At 36.3% G+C, this 21,143-nt stretch overlaps 1 protein-coding gene across 1 annotated transcript in view; it reads left to right on the top strand.

Annotated features, from left to right (window-relative positions):
- The window catches only part of ABCA13 (ATP binding cassette subfamily A member 13), a 169,136-nt gene that overhangs the window by 17,930 nt on the left and 130,063 nt on the right, over positions 1-21,143 (top strand). Inside the window, exons 7-16 of the mRNA XM_054285153.1 lie at positions 1,618-1,733; positions 2,780-2,913; positions 4,648-4,812; positions 6,295-6,494; positions 8,385-13,097; positions 14,308-14,414; positions 16,251-16,369; positions 17,644-17,816; positions 19,006-19,082; positions 19,374-19,495. Of these exons, the coding sequence (XP_054141128.1) occupies positions 1,618-1,733; positions 2,780-2,913; positions 4,648-4,812; positions 6,295-6,494; positions 8,385-13,097; positions 14,308-14,414; positions 16,251-16,369; positions 17,644-17,816; positions 19,006-19,082; positions 19,374-19,495 (5,926 nt within the window). The remainder of the gene's footprint in view (positions 1-1,617; positions 1,734-2,779; positions 2,914-4,647; positions 4,813-6,294; positions 6,495-8,384; positions 13,098-14,307; positions 14,415-16,250; positions 16,370-17,643; positions 17,817-19,005; positions 19,083-19,373; positions 19,496-21,143) is intronic.

The following is a 21,143-nucleotide window of genomic DNA, read 5'->3' as shown; positions in this document are numbered from 1 at the left end:
AACATCTCAGAGACTGTGTTCTGAATCAGCTGTAAAGGACAGCTGGGTTCAGAGGAAGACATAGAATTAAAGCATAGACCAAGACACATATGGGCAGGAATTTTCAGTAAAATAAGGTAATTGTTAGGTGAAGGTTGGATATGTATTTGCCAGGGTAGGCAGTTTGCTGTAGTAGGTTGATAGGCAATTGTCACTGCAGTCAAATAACACAATCATAAAGCAAGAGAAGCCCACTGAACCTGGGTGCCTGTGCTAGACTGGCCATGCACCTCATCAGCCTTAGGCCATGGGGAAGCAGGGGCTCAAAGATCATGAATGAGAAATTACTGTGCTGTTCTGCCATCCTTTATCATCCCACTCTCCTTTTTTTTTAATTAAAAAAATCCCAAACCAAAGAAAAACAACAAAAGTAGCTCCCCACCCAGATAAGAAGGATATGATGACATAACTTTTTTTCAAACTGGGAAATAAGTTTCTCTTACAATATGTGGATTGCACCTATGTTGGTGCTTGATTTTTCAAAATTATTTATTATTCCCTTATGCCTGAGTAATTTGTAACCTTATTTCAGCTTGTTCTATGAGCTATTAACATGCAAAACTGCATGGGAGACTTAGATGTTTACATATGGGTTTTGGTGTTTTCAATTGCTTGGGGTTTTTTAAGATTTCTTTGCTCTTCAGTAACCAAATTTACCCTCATTAATGCAATTTGGAAAGCAAACCACAAAACCCAATGCTTGTTTCTAGGCTAGCTAGTGGTCCTTTCTAAGGAAGAATTAAGCCAATAGAAAGGTTCTGAATTTACATTTCCCACTTTCAGGTCTGTACCATGTTTTGCTGTGTCTCTCAGAGGCACTTAACAAAACTTTTCACATCTATGTGACTGGCTTTGGGTTTTATGGTAGGGGTAGGACTTTTTGGGTTGTTTGTTTGTTTGTTTCCCCTTCTTTTATGAATGCTGTAAACTGATGGCCCACTCTGGAAAACTGTATCCTTATTTGCATAATAAGAAAGGATTACTTGGTAGGAAATAACTGGTAAATTTGACATAAATTTTATGTAGTAAGTTACAGTTTCATTAACAGAGATTTTTTTTTTCACAGCTAAGGTGACAGAGACTTGTAAGAATTTCAATAGATATATTTTTCTCAATGGATTCTGTAATGCATTTTGCTTAATCTCTTGTGAGAATAAATATTATGTTGCTTTAAAAATTTTTTTCCTCTAAATTGATGGGAAGTAAAATATAAGTATTCTGTGTTGATTCTGCCTTCTTGTGAGGATAACAGAGAATGTTGGTGGTACTTTGGTCTTATTTTTCCACATTTATTTTCTTTTTGTTTTTTTTTTTTTTTTTTTAGAGGACATTGGTCCTCTCAGGACACATTTCCTTAATGGAAATTGACTGATACACTAACTGTAAAATTTCAATTTGTGTTTGAGATACTCTAACTGTAAAATCTCAATTGTTTAGTTGTTCAATTAAACTCTAATTTCAATGGTAAAAAAAAGTATTTTATTATTCAGTTGCTTGAAAGTTGTCTCTTTCCAGCAAATCCCTTCAGGTCTTTGGGTGCATAGAGAGCTTGATTTTTGTTTTATTTTCCACTTTCAGTACCTTAACTTCACTGAAGGATTTAGCTATGATGCCACTGGGCCAAAGTTTCTATGAAGTGGTGAAAATGGCACTGAATTTGACAGCTGCATCAGTACAGGATAGGAGCTTAGAAGGTAAGAAATTTGCTTCAGATTTTCCTTGAACTTCCTAATAAGCATTCTGGAAATATATGATAGTAACTGCTGGACCTTCTGCTAAGTTCCTGATGTGCAGAGACTAAACTATATTTTTGTACTGCTAACCTACTTCTCTACTGATCTGCTTTTTAAATACTGATAACTAAATTTTATCAGACTCTGGCAACTATCAGATAAACAAAGCGGCAGATAAACTGGTCTAATACGCAGTGTTTAGAATGATCATGGTTTAGCAATGAATTTTGGAGACAGACTAAACCAATGCAAGGGATAATTTCTTCCATTTGATAGAAGGACAGCAATTTTTTTGGACATGCATGTTAAGCATTATGACTGGTTTACTTTAAGCTTCATTCTTCTGTTCTCATAAATTCTGCTGTCAGCTGAAGGGTTACATTTCTCCATCTGCTGCTTCACCATGGAAGATGAGTTTTATTGGAGAAGGTAGGCTGGCCCCAGGAAAGCAAGAAAAGGTCAGGAGCAAGTTTCATGGGCAAGCTGAAGCACACAATGTATAGGTGCAGCTGTCTGCTTGGTGTGGAAGTCAGGCTAAGAGTAATATGCAGTCTAAATCCCACTTCACCTGCAAAAGTGAAGGCTGATGTAGGACAAAGCTGATGTGCTGGATCCCTTGTACAGAAGATGAACTTGATTTCTCTGGAATTTCTGTTATTCTCCCATTACTGTCACTCTCACTAGTGATTCACATCCAGTCCATACACACACCTTGCATGCCTCTGTGCAGTTCAGAATGTCACCCTGCTGATTTTGCTGGCAATTGCTATGCAGGGGTATCCCACCATCAGCATATCAACTGCTGAAATGCCATCACACTGACTGACCTTACCACTAGTGCAATCATGGGTTTTATCCTAGGTAAATTTGTGTTCTGGTGCACTCATCCTGCACTCCCCAAAAAAGCTGGGAACATGGTACTTGGATCACAGCAAGTCAGAACCACCAAGAAACAACATGAAAAAAAAAGAATGAATTACATAAAGAAAATATTTCCTTTCTTTCAGGTTTTCAATACAATCTTTCTTTTGGGGATGTTTTGTGGAATCCACTTGCTGTGAAAGCAGAACTTGAATCCAGGTTTGGTTTTGATGGCCCTCATGTTGAGAAGCTGCTAAGTTATACAGCACAATTAACAGAGGTAAATCAGTTGAAAATTTCAGTGTCTAACTCTTCAATATTTCTTTTTTATTTGTACCCTGAATGTATTTTCCTGTGTTACAGAGTCTTAGTTTTGTGCAGCAGCTACAAGGTTGTTAAATATCCTAGCTTCATTCCCATCAAATAAAAGACTAGCTTTAGCTGAAATCTCTGCACATGAAGATATTGATAGGTCCAGTTTTATATGCTAATGAATGCTTCTCTGAAGTAACAACTGTGTATGGCAGAGTTCTGTGTTTATTAACCAGTCAAGTAGAGATTTTTGAGGATTGCTTCACTAAGCTTTTAAACCAAATCCTTGATTTGAGTCTGACAGGATTAGCCTGTCTGGCAGCACTTGTCATCTCATTTGCTGGACAAAGAATGCCTGTCTCTTCTGTGTGTAAATTAAGGGAGACCAAGAGTCCTTTCTTCTCAGCTGTGCAATCTTGATATGAATGTACTAGACTGAGTTGTCTTAGTGGTTCTTAATCAAATAGCCTGTGATGCAGCACATCTAGAAGAAAATCTCTTTCTTCAGATAGGGCAACCTATCCTCTACACCAAAGTTGTCTGTTGTGGTGGTCTGGTTTGGCTGCAGAAAACTGGAAACGACTTTTGAATTTGTGCTTAAGTCCACAGTTTCTTTAATAGGACATGTTGGTATTTATGTGAAATCTGTTCTTTGTAGAGCAGTACAGTTTAGAGTTATACTCCAGAAGAGCTCATTGTAAAAATAGCAGATTTAAACAAACTGATAAATTATAAAAAAAACCCTTGACTTTTGAATGGCCTTTTAATGAAATATCAGTGATGGCCTGTTTGACCAAATGAACTGCATTCAACTGCAGCTTGATAACTGTGGCTGACTGTGAAATCCCAGGCTACTCACTTGGTAACTATTTAAACTACTATCTCAATACTTTGTTCTTGTGTTAAACTTTGAAGACCATCAAAAACTATGAAAGCAAATATGGAAGCCTGGATAATATTTGTTTGGAGCACTTCAATTCTGTATCTAACACCCCATTTTGTTTCATTTCAAAACACCAGCAAAACTTTTTATGAATTCTCTAGTCAATGTTGAAAGGAGCAAGAATGCAAAGCATCTCAGAAAGGCAATACCAGAATTAAAATGTATGGCATTATTTCTGTAAGCTTTAATAATTATAGGCTTGGGAATATTTAATTATTCATCACAGATTTTAAAAATTAGTCTACGAAGAAAAAATTCTGTTGTCTTGGCCACTCTCTTGAAACCCACCAACCTCAATTTAAAACTACTCTGCTGCATGTAATCACTGGTTGAGATACATCATTGTACTAAGTGCTTTTTATATCAGTAATTTTTATACTCGTGAAGTTGTTTCAATATAGTTATTCTACTATAAGGGTGCTGTGTCATAGTCAAATTAGTTCAGTACCAGCCTGCAAATTACTGTAGAAGTAGCAATACTAGTGTAGCTACAAGGTGAAAATTCCTTGCATATACAAGTCTCATCATTCGGCGTCATGTATGAGCACCCTAATGGGGCCACTGGTATTTTATACAGCAACCTGCTAGTGGAGTACTTTGAAGTATGTGCCAGGGAATGAGAGGCTGGCTTAGATGGGCTTTGTTCTTGCTGAAAAGGCTAAGTGTTATTCTTATTTTCATTAGATAAGTAAGTTGATAGGAGAGCTAACACTCAGAAACGCTCTTGAAATACTCATCAATTTCTTGTGTCCTTGCCAGATTCCCACAGGAGAGACACTGGAGCAGTTTGTGTGCTCTGCTCTGGCTCTTGTCCCAGAAGATGAAGCAAACAAGGAGAATAATGGAGAGGGCTGTAATTCTGCACAGCATGAGGCCAAACTGTATCTTGTTCATGCTGTCAGCAAGTTCAAACTCTATGCACGGGTAACTTTAATAAGTTAATAGTTTGAATTCCTAATTTTTGCATGTAGGTTGTCAGCAGTATCTCAGTTAAAAAAAAATCTAAGTTATCTATAAAATTGTTTTAATGAACTTTCTTGCAAATAAAATGAAATAATCCTTATAAAGAATCATTATAGTGGAAGTATAATCTATCATCATGTGTCCACTCAATCAGATTTTCTCATTAATGGAGATTCAGATTTGAAATGTAGTAGGGAATGTGATGAGATATGCTGCAATGCAGAGACCTGTCAGAGGAGGCTGTTTACTGTTCCACCTGAGATTGAATGTTGAACAAAACTGAAAATTGACTAGACACCTCCACTGGTATATAATTAATTAATTTATTTTTTTCCTGTCACTGTCTCTGGCAATCGAGGCTGAAGCAAGATAAAAGTAAACCTCCAGCAGAGCATCTTAAAATTCTCATCTGTCAGAATAGCTTGCCATGCATTCTCTGTAATGACATATGTGTAGTTGCATGGACAAAAGAATTAAATATCTGATGTTTCCTAAGAAAAGCACCTAGCTACCTTAACATCGGTATTTGTTTTTATACTGAATCATCATAATTTTATCCATTAAAAAAAGAAGAATAATGTATCAAGCTGGTCTGGGGATGTTTGCAATATTATGTAAAGAACAAATGTAGATCTTCCTGTGTATTTCCTCAAAAATGTGATCTTTGAGGTTTCCCTGCTATATGGTGAAGTATGAAGTAAGAGGTAATAACTCAATGCGACTGCCAAAAATAATGCACTAATTCCTGTGTAGGAAAACCCAGTGATAATTTCAGTCATGATTTTAAAATTCTTAGCATGGGTTGATGTTCTTATTATGGGAACCAGAAATACTGTGAGCTGCTGGCCACTGTGAATTATCTTGGTGAACAGAATATCTCAGTATATCTCTTGGAGTAAATCAGTTATATTCACTTGACATTTAAGAGAAAGGTAATGGAAAAGAAAAGGAGAGCAGTCAGTAGCTTTGGTCAGGCCTTTTTATGCTTATTTCACATTGGGAGCATGCAGGCTTCTTCATCATCTCTGTGTTATGGGGCTCCAAAAATGTTAAGGCTGCTATCTTCCATCATATTGGCAGTGTAGGCAGAAGTCTGGTAAAAGAAGCCTGAGTAGCTGGCTATGGAGGTCAGCTTTTGGTTGATTTCAGCCTCAGTGCATCTTTTCTCTTTCCTGGGTCTGTAGGCAAGGTCAGCACCACATAGGATGTCAGCTGTCTGTGTGCTGTAGCCTGTAACTTTGCCAACTTGCATGTCAGTCAAAACTGTATTGAAAGTCAACCTTTGTCACGTCAATAATTTCAGAGTCTAGACAGGTTGTAAGGGAGAAATTTTGGTATCATTGTTGATTGCGTGAATTTTTTAACGACGTGCAAATTCTGTGTACTGCCTAAGTAAGAAAGCTTTGATTAATGAGATGTTCTGTTTTGCATTCAATCCACTAGGTACTTGAGCAATGGCTCAACAGCAGCAGTCTCTCTCAAAATTTCCTTTTGGAACTTAGAAGAATCGTGGCTGATTTAATGTCCCAATTTTTAGATGACAGGGAAGACAGGAAACTTTTTTCAGCAATAAATACCCTGATCCAGCAATGGAATGAGAAATCAAATGCCTATTTTTCAGAAGGATATGTTCCATCTCATTGGTAAGTTATACTTCTCTTTCTGAAACTTGTCTTACAAAATTAGATCAACCTGAATATTGGTTTTATTTTGCATTTAATTGATTTCTGTTTTTGTCTGTTTTGCGATTTTCTTTTTATTCTGTAGTTCAAAACCTTGTATACAGTCAAATAATTGTGCTGATGCTTACATATTCTGGAAAAGAATTTAAGTTTATGCTTCAGAATATAGCTGCCTACAGATTCAGCAGAGAACATGACTACTACATGATCAGGACTCACAGGAATCAGCAGCTGTGGATAATTGGCATTTTGAACTAGGACACGAATCTGTTGTCTTGTTCTGCAAACAAAGTTAAATTCCCACAAGTAGTTGGTGTGACTCACTAATACTTCTCATGTATAGCAAGTCCAGTGCATGTGAAATATTTAGAATTTTTGTTGTAGAGGTCAGCTCAGTTGTGCAGGAGATCTTGTAACAGATGCCTTCATCAACAGCTACAGCCTACGGAAAACAGAATTTTAAACACGTAGAATTAGTTGTACATATGAAATTTGCCATCTCATCTAGGGCACTCTGAGTCTGTGATTTCTTTTGATGTTTTTGAGCTTTCATTACAATTTCAAGTTCTCTGTTTGGTTCATGACTTAATGCAATTGTAAGCACTTTATGTGAAGATTTGGTTGTAAGCCCTGGACTTATTAAGAATGATATGTTTTGTCAAGCTGTTCAAATATTCCAGCTCTGGAAGGTTCTACAGAGGAGTTAAGCTGTACATAAAGGGAGTTAATGTTTGTCAGAGTTGGCAGAGGCTCAAGAAAGGTCTATGGCAGAGCACAGGAACTGATAATTCCCTCTTTCTAATGGCACGCTGGATGACTTGCATCACTTCCAGGAGATATAATATTGGCCTCAGTTTCTCATTACTTGTAATTTCTTGTCAACTAGTGAGAGAGTGATTCCATTATCAACTAGTAAGAGAGAGATTGCAGTCAAATTGTTTAAAAATTTAGTAGGATGTTTTGAATTTTTGTTCTAATTTAGAAAAGGAAACTGCTGTGCTGCTGCAGTTGTAAGCAACAACAAAGTATTTTTTTAGCAATTTTTTCCTTTTGTTTGCAGTGCACAATGTTTTTGTGCTCTACCTCTGTTGATTACAGAGTCTGGAGAGAAAGAAAATATTTTTAAGGAGAAGATATTCTCAGCTTGAGGCCTCTACATTCAAAGACTCTTTTTTCATGCACCTCCTCTTGGCCAATCTTACAGAGCTAGTAGTTGTTTTTTCTTTTGATAAGTAATACTGACACAATAGAAACACCAGTGGGTGCATTCCAATTTTCACTGTGATTTCATGTTTTTTGTAGATATTAAAATAGCAGTGTTCAGCTACCAGGCAGTCAACTGGAATGTTTTAAGTCTCAATAATTATGAGAAAACAAAAAAATCTTTAGAATTTATGGAAAATTAGATGTTTTGATCTATTTTTTTGATATACATTCCTTTCTGTAAAATAATTAGTCTGTGGAACATGAAATCTTTGTTCTTTTCAGCAGCTGAAAATGTGATGTACTCAAAGGTGTTGGACTCCTTGTGGCTTGCAAGTTTGATTATAAGTACTGATAAATGCACAATTTTTTAACTGCTGTCTACATTCAGGTTTTGATTTGAATGAGGTTGTGACTTTCCAGTAGAGATTTGTCACATTTTTTGAAACCCAAAACAATTGTCAAGTTTTGCTAATTCAGATTTTGTGGTGATTAATTTGTGACTGCTATTCAAATTATATTTGTAATTTCCTTGAATTAAGTAAATAAACCTAGATTCTAAAATTTAAATAATATATAGTTAAAAATTCTTGGCTGCCTACTAGGTAACTAACAAGAAAAAAACCTTACGATTGATTAATTTTTCAGGATTTTGACATCTTTCAAAGAATTTTTGAAGACAGAAGAAAACTTAAGGATTTCTGGTGAAAACAAAATGGATCATCTTTTTCACCTTGTAGAAGTCCTAGAAAAAATGATAATGTTTGATTTTGCAGTTTCTTCAAACAAGTCTCTAATTGAAAATGCCTTGAATAATGCAATTAAATGGATAAAAAATTTTGCTGAGGGGGATGAATCTGCCACCAATTTCTCACTTGCAGTTTCTGAACTCCATAATGACCGACAAAAAAATTTCCAACCTCTTCAGAGCATCTGGACAAAAAAGAGCGTAGAACTTTTCTGGCGTATAGTGGAAATCGTATTCCATGAACTAGATTCTAGGCTTTCTCTCTTGAGTCAAGTAGAAGAGGGAGAGGTAATTGAGACCCTATCTAGAATTTTATCTTCCATTACAGAAAATAAAATCTATAACAGAAGTATGGTGTTGCTCAAAAAGATCCTGAGTGATTGGCCAGAGTTAAATATTACTGCTTTGGACAATTTAAAACATTTTAGTGAACAATTCCAAAGAAATCTTTATGAAGTTGGATCATTGTCTGGTGATCGTGTCAATGTCTCATTTAGCACAATTCCTGGAGTGAGTAATACTTCTTCTTTATTGCTCTCCAATCCAAATTTTATGTATAAGGTACAAGAATTAGGAGAAATTGTGCATGATTTCCTCAAAAATATCCAAAAATTAAACAGTACTATTGTGGCCTCTCTTGTTCCAAAAATTTTCTCTCTGTACCAGAATGATGATCTGGATTTAAATATTAAGAGCAATAACACTCTGTTAAAACTTCTTTATGAGGCTTCAAAAAGTATGTCATCTTCTCAAGTATGGCATGATTTGCAAAATAAGGAACTAGTTTTTGATTTTCTGTTTGAAACTTTTGATCTGCTCTGGAATCTCACCAGTAAGTCTCTCTGTGAAAAATTACTATTAATTTACAACTATACAGAGTTTCAAGCACAGTTTCTTGCACAGAATGGAAAAAAAGATATACAAGTTGTTTATGACATTCTGAGCAACCTTAAAACTTTATTTATAGATGACGAGTTCCAAACAGCTGTCTTATGTTATTTGGAAGAGTTTCTTGATCTCCCTCCAGAATGCCTGGGAAATAATGGGTGCATTGATTTCTATCTAGCAAATGTAAGTTCAGAAGAGTATTCAGTAGAGGTTTATGACTTAATTCTGCTTCCATTGGACAGTATCCTGTCTGATGTAACAAACTGGGGAGATGAGGTAAGTGTGCCTTCTGCTTTGCACTGCACTTTTACATGGCTTCAGGCATGGACAGAGATTTTTGAAGAAGCATCGGAAATCTTAAGTTTGAATTCAACCTTTTTTGTCTGCCTAAGAGATGATTTGGCATATCTCTCTGAAAACCTTTTAAATGTAACTCAAGATGAACTGTGCAATAATACAGCTATGGCTATTGTTGAAGCTACAGGAGCAGCAATGAAGCTTTTAAAAGCTGCTTTTCAGGAACATGGCAATTTAAATGACTTGAAAGATTTTGAGACTTTCCTTGCTAATTTTCAAAGTGTAATTAACAATGCATTTGAAGCCACAAACTTGCTTAAAGATAGTAGTTTAGAAAGTGTTTTAGAGACAATAGGAGCTGTGATAACTAAAATGCAGAAATCTATACTGAAGATTGTTAATGAAGAGTTTTTGAATTCTTGGCTTGATGCTTTCATCTCAGGAGCATCTGCGGGAGAAGATAAGGGTGCTGGTGTATTTTCCATTGAAAATTCCCTTTCTACCATTCTTAAGCTCTCCCAAGAGGAACTTGAAATTATTCTCACTGAGATAAATGACACATCTGCTTTTTTAAAAAGTGTACCTCGAGACAAATATATGGCTTGTATCAGCATTTTCCAGAATATTACCAAATTAATTTTGGATAATAGTCTGAAAGACATAAGCAACTTGCAAACAAATTTTTCATCTCATCTTAACTTCTTTCTAAACTTTCACAGTACGATGGATGAAGCAGAGGATTGTAACACGTGGATATATGGATTAAGTAATCCCACTGAAAAAAACAAGTCACCTTCTCACCTTGAAAGTGCAAAACATATTTTATTTCTTCTGCAATCTCTGGGAAATGCTGAGACAGATGCTAAGCTAATGAATGTGATGGACTTCGTTAATTTGGTTTTTAATTTGACACTCCCTGAATGTTCCCTAGGTGTTTCTGATGTGGTTTGTGCAAGTGTTTATTTCAATATCATAGCAAAAACTTTGAAATTTATTATCCCTGAACTTTATGTCAAACATGACATAAATGTACTTGAATTTATTATTAAAGTTTTAAATAATTCTGGAGAACAAATACAAACCGTTATCAGTGATTTAGTTGGGAGCTCATTGTATATGTCAAATGAGACCCGTTTGAGTCAGTCGACCAGTGGTTTCAACAGAACTTCAAGAATGCTCCTTAATCCTTTTCACCACATTTCTCTTATATCAGTGGAACTCTTGTCAGGAATCCAAAGTCTTCTGAAAAATAAAACTTTTGACTTCCAAGAAAACAGCTCCTCTCATTTGGACAATGAGATTGAACCTTTCTTGCATGGGAAAAATATCAGTTTGCTGATGGAGTTCTTTCAATATATGATTAGAAAACTTGACTCAAACTTGCAAAATGAACACAAAACATTTCCTCAGAAACTGATAGAAACAGCAGGTCTGAATATTGAAATGGTAAGAAAGGCACTTGAACTTTTCAAGTCTCTTACTTTTGTTGACATTCCATTAAGAGATGAAAAGGAGCTTCTAAATCATATGGTTGCCTTGGTGCAAATCATGAGTAACATGGATGTTGAGTTTTTGATAAGTAGATTCAAACAGGTCCAGGAGAACCTAGAAAGTTTCTTTAAAAATATCAAACATTTTAACCTTGAGAACTCTGGGTTAGGTACCTTAACAGACTGGTGGGATGCATTTGAGAACATATCATGTTACTGGAACCTGACTGGTGTACGCCAAATAACACAGCCTTTTGAACACGATGAGCTCTACAATACAGAAGATGTGTTCAACCTCCTCTTTGATGTCATCAGCCTGACAGAAAGATTGGCTCATGGAAATGTTACAGAAGCACTAGCTGAAATATATGCTTTCATACTAACTCAGGAAGAAAAAATGTCAATGTTTACTGATGAGGAGTTCTCTAACCAAGCAGAAGATCTTCTAACGTTGCTGGAGATGTTGGCAGACATCTCTGATGAACCTGAAGAGGCCTTTGGTTGTTTTTCTGCAGCATTCTGCTGGACTCTCACAACAGCAACACCTCAGAATGATGCCACTCTTGAACCCTGTGACATGCTGCACACCAATTCTACTTTGCATTACAATGCAGTCATTGAAGTCATTAAGGAGCTTAAACTCATCACTTTGGATGACAGTTTCGCTTGTTCTATGGAGGACATTCAGATGGATATCACTCGTAATCTGACTTGCTTTTTTCATCAGATTAAAGAATGGAACTCTATAATTTTGAAGTTTTCTGAGCTCCATCATATAAATAGCTCAGTTCTCAAAGAGCTGCTAGATTTTTGGAATGAGCTATCCCTTTATGCTGTGCCACTGCAGGTGAATAATACACATGCAATCAATTGTTCCTCCACACCAAAGAGCCAAATGGCTTTACAAATCGTAGAAACTCTGGGCAGCATTTCGGAGTCAGAAATGGAAATGGCCAAAAGACTTCTTGAACAGCTGGATAATCTTTATGATCGCCTAAGCTGGAACAGAGAGTCAAGAACATCGCTTAAGAGTATTCTTACTAATGTTAAGAATATGACCAGTGAAGTTTCCAGACTTCTGAATACTGAAGCTGTTCTTTCTTTTCTTTCTGCAATTCAGCCTTTAATGACGCTCTCATCTGTTGGAAACCAGACACATGCAATGCTTATGAAAATATCATCTTTAAGTGGGAACATCAATCTAACTGACAACTTTGAGAACTTCTTGTTTCCTGTAGTTACAAGCGTAGAAAATTTATTGGTGAATTTTAGTGTTAGACACTTCCTTGTGGTGATAGATCAAGGGTTTCAATTACTAAAGTTGGCCACTGGACAGTCCTCTTCAATGGCTCCTGGTGTCTTACTAGAGCAGTTTAAGACATCATCTGTAGATGCCATATCAAGAAATTTTGAAGATCTGCAAGACCTTGTGAATATCATTCTATGTGAGTGTAACGATAAAAATTATTCTAAAATGATGCATGCTCTAGTTTTCCTTATGACTAATGAAAGTTCATCAAATGACCTACTGCTGGCTGTCAAAAATATTATTGCCTTTCTGGAGCTATTCCAAAATAAGTCTAAGAAGGACTATACTGGTGTGTTATTTGGGGACAGTCATTTTAGCAGACAGAAATTGAATAATACTCACCCTGCTTTTTCAGTCTTGCTAAACAGCCTCCTTCACATAATTGCTGATCTTGATGTTGTAGAAGAAGCTTTGCATGCAAACAATACGGAGCTTCATAAAGTCGACTTCATTGAGTCATTTTTTTATAATGCACCATATAGAGACACTTCTACTCAGTCCCAAAGCAGAACTCTGGAGATCATGGAAGAGATTTTGCAAGTAATATTTCAGTCTGCTGCAGAACATGACAGGAATAAAATAAAACTCTTACTAATGAGTTTACATAAGGACGTAATGGCAGAACTGAGGTAAGTGTTTTCCATGTAATCATTTTGTGTGCTGACAATGACAGAAGGGCTCTTAGTTTATGAACAGCTCAATCAAAACTTTTATTAAGTTAATTAGTGTTTCATTTCAGATTTGTTCTAACTTATGTTGTTCAGACCAGCTGTATTTGGTATCAGAACCCATTGTATGGACTAGATGATTGTGTTAATTTATGTTTACAATATGTGTTTAGTCATATGTGTTGATACTTGAATTGGTTTCTTTAGAGCTATTATAGAAACAATTATTTGAAGATACTTGTGTTTTAAAATCCTTGCAAGTCTGAATACTGATCCCCCACTAATTGGCAGGCAACAGCCATTTTTGCCTTTGGAGCTAAATGTTAAGGAATGATTGGGCCTAATTCTTTGTGGCGTGAGTGGAGGTTTTATTCTATATCCAAATACAGCTATACAAAGGTTCTTTAACTTAAATTTGTTGATGTCTTATGGCTATTGAGTTAAGTTGTTCAGTTTAATAAATGCAGTGTCTGAAGGAATCTTGAGCCCACAATCATATTTGCCTGATTACACAGATCAGATGTAATTCAGAAGCAGAGGAAACAGCTTCAGATTTACTGATGGTTTACTTAATAAAAAGGCTGCTGGTCTGGAGTTGCTGCATTTAAACAAAACTGAATGAGACACAAGTTGGTTGCTCCAAACATCTCTAGGGTGTCTTGCTCATGGGGCTACTGGTCCTACTGACATAAACCAGCTGAAAAATGGTATTGTAATACCAGCTGTAAATGGTATGATGCTGTGATCTGGCATTTTGACCTTTATGATTAATTTTATGTAAATACATGAAACCATTGTCCATCAGGGCCAATTATTAACCTAATCTGTTGAAAAATATCAAAAGCAAGTACTAGAAAAGTGGTTTATTTTCCCTACATGCTAGTTATCTGCTCTTTACCATCAAGTCAGCATATTCTGTGGCCTCTCAGTATTTCTGAAGCCATTATGATTTTGCTTATTTTGGGAAGGTGTTTTCTAGCACTCCTAGGGTATGTTTTTTAACATGGAAGCATTATATTCTGATTTTGAAATTGTTCAAACAAATGTAATAACTGTTAATACTGAAACCCTCGTGTGTTTCATTGAAGACTGTATTTGTGCATTGTCACTTGAAATTTTTTGGTGGTGTCCTTGGAACGAAAATAATGTTTTCTTATTGATATTTCTACAGAGCATCTAAAATCTGCAACATTCTTCAGGAACGTTTATACCCTGAGAGTGTCGTACTATTGCAGAAATTGCAATTTACCATTTTGAATATTCTCAAAATCTTTTCAGGTTGGTTACCACAGTAGTGACTCTGGGACCCATGTGTTAATGTTGTTAAGTTAAGACTTTACTCTGAGCAAACTTTTGTACAAATAAGGTAATTTGGGTGATGCCAAACACAGCAAGCATCCTGATGCCTGGAAATTAAACCAACAGAGGCCCATGAAGAAATCTGATACAGATCACACAAAGGAAACATTCCTTTCTGGGGTGTTCATGTAGACTTAAAATCCCAGGGAAAGCAGGAGACCTTGCTGCCTCTCCTCAGCTAGTGAGCTGAGTCAGGTCACAGGGGTTTTTTTTAATGAGCCAGACTTAACCACAGGGTAGTGTATATTTGACAGTAAGGAAAAATGGGGCAAGTATTCAAAGGAAGTAGCCTCTCTCACTTCTGGCCTTGTCACACCAGTGAATTGGCTACCTGTAGCTGAAAAACTTCAGTTGTTTCAAAAACTTGAAAAACAAGTTGTTCAAATTTTAATGTGTTACCTTGTTTTATTCCTTATGGATACACTCCCAAGCTGTGCACTTTAAGAAAGGCTAAAACCTTTCAGTATAAATATAGACCTGAGTATAAATTCATATTATTTCTTTGGGAAACAAAAGCCAGTGCTTTTCAGAGCTCATATTTTAGCCAACTATGCCCCGAATTGTTTGCAAAGAGCAATTAGGAGACATGAACATGCCCTTCTAGGGCAAGGGACGAAATCTGTAATGTCTTATGCCAAATTAATTTCCAAAAGAGTGTAAGATGTGATTACAACCCAGTTTTGACTGTCTTCTCCACTCTCCTGTGAGGGATGTAGTTCCAAACAGTTAAACAGTAGTGCTGTTGAGCTAGGATAAGTGATACTGCAGTTGTGTAGCCAGGTACCTGTGTTCTGTCCTTGACCTCTGATGAACAGTCTTTTTATTGAGAGAACTGAGATTAGGGAACTAAATTTCTGTCATTGTCATTTCAATCCTCTGTTTGTGGGAATGTTTCATAATGTTTCATTTGTTACAGAAAATATTATGAAACCTAATGAGAAAAAATGAAAACTGCTTGATTTGGTTTGATTTGAGGAACAGTATTGTGTTGCTTCTATGAGCAAGATCAAGGTTTGCTTGTTTTAGAAGCAGTGTTTAATGTTTATTATTCTTCCTACTTGACTTAAGAAACAAACTTAAGGAAAAAAAAAAAACATAGTTCTAAAAATTGCCTTGATACTGAATGAAAACGCAGCAGTCAAGTCAAATTCCTTCACTGCTATCCCATGTACAAACCCACTGCATACAGAAGAAAGGAGGCTTTTTCCAAGGATATGGTGGCTTCAAGCTTGGGTAGAAACAGTCTCCATGGATGACCAGGGAGACAATACTATCACCTTATATGGGTTCATTATCCCAAGATATGGAAAATACCTATGTAATGCTGTTTTCCTCCCCTTGTAGTTTGGGTTTGAAAGTTACTAACACCCAGGTGTTCCTAGAGGTAAATAGCATCAGTGGACACTGCCCGAGGAAAAGGTAGATGTGGTTAATATAATCAGCTTCTCACAGTCATGAGCTCTTGCTCATGAAGAGCAAAAAGAAAATGGTCTTCTCTGGTTCTGTAGCAGGTAGGGATGCTCTCATTACTGATCATAAAAATGTCATAGAGAAGAGTAACTGAAATTGATTCAAACCAGCCTTTCTTGTCCTCTGAAATGATACATACATTTAGTTCGAAATATTTCTCTGTGCCTTAGCACATCAAATGTCCTTCCTTTTAACAAATTTTCTCTCCCTTACTTGTTGGCCAACTTTAAATTTGATTTCAAGTTGGTTTTTTATCTGATTAAATCTGGACATTTTCTCTTACAGAAGAACCCATTGTCTTTAGCAACATTTTCTGTGCCATTACAAAGTGTAAAGATGGATTAATGAGTAACTTGCTCTTCGCTGTCTTTGAAGGGATTGCTGTGGTTCAAGATCACTATCAGGTCTGAATGATTCCCTCATCTACAAGTGTACTTTACAGCATGCATTAAACTTCAGAAACTAATGAAAGTTCCCTTTTTTCCCCACTGTCTGAATGACAAGTCTCCACAGTGGCTATACAAACCTGAGATTTAAATAGGTACAGCTCTGATAATTCTCATAGAGATACCCAAAAGAAATTCCTTAAATAAGCATTGGTGAGCTTTACAAGCTGAAATTATGACTTTGAATTATTAGAAATCCTATAACTAGGATAGTTGGATTGTCAATCAATGTCAAACAGCAGCCCATTTTTTAATTTCTTTAAATTCCATCATTCTGCTAATTTAATGAGTTATAGTACATTTATACCTTAAAATCTGCACAGGAACATTTGTGAAATTAAAGTAGGAACAAATAAACTTCTTAGCCAGAGTAATTAAGGCTAAAATAACAGTCATGATTACCAGTTGGGTTCAGTCTGAAATTGCTAGCAGGTGAGAGTAATATTTGGCATATAGAGGCTCATCCAGAGCTGGAAGCAGGCCTTTGGATAGCACACGTGTGTATACAGGCAAATGTGCTGTACACAGATAAAAATACTAAAGTCATGCTTTTTAGTATAGAATCTGTATTCTCTTTATTAAATAGCTCTTCTGCTGTGTCTACCTGGACATTTTTCTGATATGAACAGCGATGTGTTAAACAAGTGACAGGTGGCATCACTCAAAACAGACTTTTGCAGGCCAAATGCATTGTGTAGTCACCACCCTTCTATGACCTACTTCTGCAAATATTAAAAGCTTTGCAAAATTAACATTGTAAATATTCAGGAGAAAACATAGAAGTGCATATTATGCAGAGCATAATACATGAAAAACTTTGGATATGAGGATCCAGATATTTTGGTTTGTTGAATCAAAACAGATGTTCAAAACAAGTTTTTTGGAAAAAGATAAAATGGTCAGACTAAAATAAAAAAGGAAAAGGAACAGCTCATTTAATTTTGAAACAAATTTTAAAAGACTGCCATTTCTATTAGTGGATGACTATCCACTATTTGAACAGGCTAGTTCAAATTCCCAATCTGATTGTTTCCAAAACTCAGATATTTGAAAATTCCTTGCTTCTTGAAAACATTTATTCCAGTTTCAGTTAATCATACAAGACTACGAGAATATTATCTTACCCAAATTCTCATTTGAAGCTACAAATCATCTAGTTGCTGAGAGCTGCCACTTCTAGCTGTAACACAATTTCATGAATTTACCAACCATGTGATCACTGTGTTCTGCAGGATGCTGGAAGATACTTGACCGCTTTCAACAAGGGAGATTGTGAGAGTATGGCATATATAAACCAAAAACTTTCCAATGATTTGGAGAGCTTTGTGGGAGCCTTGCAGAATACCAGCAGTGACAGCTGTGAATGCCAGCTAATGTTGGGGAATGTCCAGAGACGACTGCAAATGTAAAGCCTTTCACATTTTGGTACCCCATGGTTCCTCATAGTTAGTGATGTTATTCTGTGCATATGTCTGTGTTCTAAACTAAGTGATTACAAGAGAGATACTGTCTTTTTAAGCTTTGTTCATTTAACTTCAAATTCAGTGGATAAAATACAGAAATTATTTAAGTAATTTAGAATAACTGAATATTCCTAAAAACCCTTCCATGTTTTTGCGAAGAACTTGCAGAAGATCTTGTTGCTCCACCAGCTGAATGCTTTGGGTCACAACTAAGAAAATTTTCAATTTCCTCTGACTCAAGTTGGGTCAAAATATTGATACCAAATTTTTTTATTTATAGCTCTTTTAATGTGGCTTTTCTTCTCAAAAGCTGCTTATCTTTCTGTGAAATATTAGGCATGCAAATCACTTCAGCAGTTCAAAGAATTAGAAACACAGTACAGTGATTGTAAACTGATGGGATTGAAGTCCAAACAACTTCTGATTGTTATTTGCATGGGGAAAGCCATTAGATTTTAAGTAAAGCTGCTACTATAGAGTGTTTCAAATTTGCAATCAACAAGAAGTAGACATTGTTATAATTGTTGCTATACTGGTTTGACCATTGGATTGTTTTCAAAACAGGCTTGAATGGTGTCTGTGAATTACAGTAATAATACAGAACTTGAGCCTAGAGGCTGTTCCTAAATACCGTGGGCTCATGCCCAGTTTTGAAGAGAAAGCCATACCTAATGTGTGCATACTCTTTATTACTTAAATTATAATTAGATAGACTTCTTTTCATCCTGAACTTCAGTGATTTGTGCCTCTAGGTTTTAAAATTGTGTGTTCAGTGAGAAACATGGAAGTGAGAGATTGCTCGACCTGTCCTTCTCAATAAGCTGCTGTTTGCTAGGGCCCTTAGTCATTATGGGAATCTATCTCTACCTATGTATATATATAGAGTTGCACATGTGTATCTCTACATATGCAGCCTCATTTAGGCATGAAATATGATGACCACTGCACCGTGTAAATACTGCATGAGAAGGTCTGTAGAGGTGCTGACTGTGTGCACAGTGTGTGCACACAGAGCACAGTGGGACCCTATTGCCTCTTTTAGTCCTGTTTCACTGTTCATGTTTGTCTTTATACATCAAAATGCCAATGGCTTGGTTCTGATACCTTGTGACACTAAGCCTCTCATTCCAGGGTGACCGAAAATTTGGAGCTACAATTGTCGGAAAACCCAGCGATAGCTTTCCTCAACAATTTTAATCTTGTGAATGGTGGGTTCCAGTTTTCTTCACTTTTTCTATAAGTGTAACTTTCCTCAACAATTTTAATCTTGTGAATGGTAGGTTCCAGTTTTCTTCACTTTTTCTATAAGTGTAATTTTGCAGGACAATAACTGTTTCTTTGTTCTTCCAACTTCAAAGGGATACTATTTATTACTACACTACTACTATTGACATAAGGCAGTTTTGTCACGCACAATGAATTGAATTGAAACGATACAATCTGTAGGAAATCTAATGAATAAATTTGGTGCTGTTGGTACTATTTTCTTTCTCTTCCAGATGTGAAAGTCAAAGATTTTGTGCAGAATATTACTCGGTTGAGGCTGGATATTGGTTCTTCTGTCAATATTTCTGAAGAAACTGTCAATACCCTTTTGGAAGCCAGTGTCTCTCATTCAGAGGTAAAAGATCAAAAAGAGGTGTCAAATTAGTGGGTTAATCTATAGCATGGTGTGCCAGCTGAAGCAAAACAAATCAGGTTGTTTGTGCGGAATCTAATATTTCCACATGAAATACTTTGGGAGTTTTAGGACTTTAAAGTAATATTGTGATGCATTAAGAGATCAATTTATAGTTGTGCTATTCCACTGGTCTAAATGGCGCTGCTTCATTACTTTCAGCAATATTTTACCCTCTTGTGCTGATGCAGAATTGGAGCTTTGCTGTCTTGGTATTGTAGAAAAGATGAGGGTTTCTAGAGATATCATTTTGTGTCTTACAAGATCTGCTCCTTGTGGTATGGAGTTGTCTTATGTGTATATTTTTTTAAAATTCCTTTGTCTGTTCCTCACTGTTTTTACATTATCTTACCACTGCCTTGCTTTATTTTCACTTTGAGGTGTTGTCTTTTGAGTAAGTTTTTTGCGGGAAAGGCTGTGTGTTACCATGGCTTTTTCCTGTGATCCCAGTGATCAGTCAAAATAATGAGAAATGCCAGCTGCCTAACAGGTTCTCTCTGCTGTGAGTGTCTGTTGAAGAGCTGGGGGTACATTTGGTGAAAATTTATCAGCCCAGTCAAGCCGCCACTGGGTGTCAGTGATGCTCCGCTTGCCGCAAGCTCTCTTCGTGAAAAGTGCAGCATTAAAAAAGCATTTCAGACCATCATAACTACTTGTAGATGATTTGTTCTTCTGCTTCTGTGGCAGTGTGACTGCCTTTATTGTTAGCTTGTTATTGTGATACCACTAAATGGTAATGAGAGAAATCATCTGAAAGCAATTCAGTTAAATGGGATTCAGTGCACCTTTGATCCTTTGGAATAATAATGCTAATTGGCTGAATTGTCAAATTACTTTCCATCATTACTTTTTGCCAGTCTTATGTAGAGCTCAGATATATACACACATCTCACATTTGGATAATGATACAGAATTTTTTGTTTGCTTAGTGCTTAAATCCTCCCCCCCAGTCCAACTAGAGCATTAAAGGCCCATGTCTCTTACTAATTATGAAAGCTGCACAAGTACTTTCTAGACCTGCATTTTAGGCATGCCCATTATGTTTATTGTCTATAAAGCCACTGTCTGATAACCTAATGATAGGTATAGGCCCCCTGTAGCCGTGTATTCCTGTGATTATATACTACTACTGTGCTTTCCTCTGGAACAGTAAGAGTAACCCTGGGAATTTTTTTGCTTATTGTATTTACCCGTAATTTCTGCCACAATGTTTTGTGCTGGCCATGCTCATTGCCAAGTGATGAAATGATTTGAAATCACTTAAAACCTGTAACCTGAAGACTATAAGCATTCATTTACTGAGTGTAGGAGTTTGGACTAGTTCTGGTACTCAGAAAGCTGCAAGGAAATTTAGAAGAACTTAACCTAGGGGATAAAACATAGAATGTGTTAAAACTGCACTGAAATGGTGATATGCATGTAAGGCACATTTGAAATAAATTTCCAATTGCATCACAATCAAATTTCCTCCCCAACAAGAAGTCCAAACCAGTATCATCCTACACTGCCCACAGAATTATGTTGGCATTCTGTTCCTTGAATGCACCCACAAAAAAGTGAATCTTTAAATATATAGAAAACCTTGTAGAAT

Source organism: Melozone crissalis, unplaced genomic scaffold, assembly GCF_028551555.1.
Source record: "Melozone crissalis strain CALT ecotype California unplaced genomic scaffold, PUWL_Pcris_2 ptg000042l_1, whole genome shotgun sequence".
NCBI lineage: Eukaryota > Metazoa > Chordata > Aves > Passeriformes > Passerellidae > Melozone > Melozone crissalis.
Note: the sequence above shows the minus strand (reverse complement) of the source record. Positions and strands in the feature narration are given on the sequence as shown.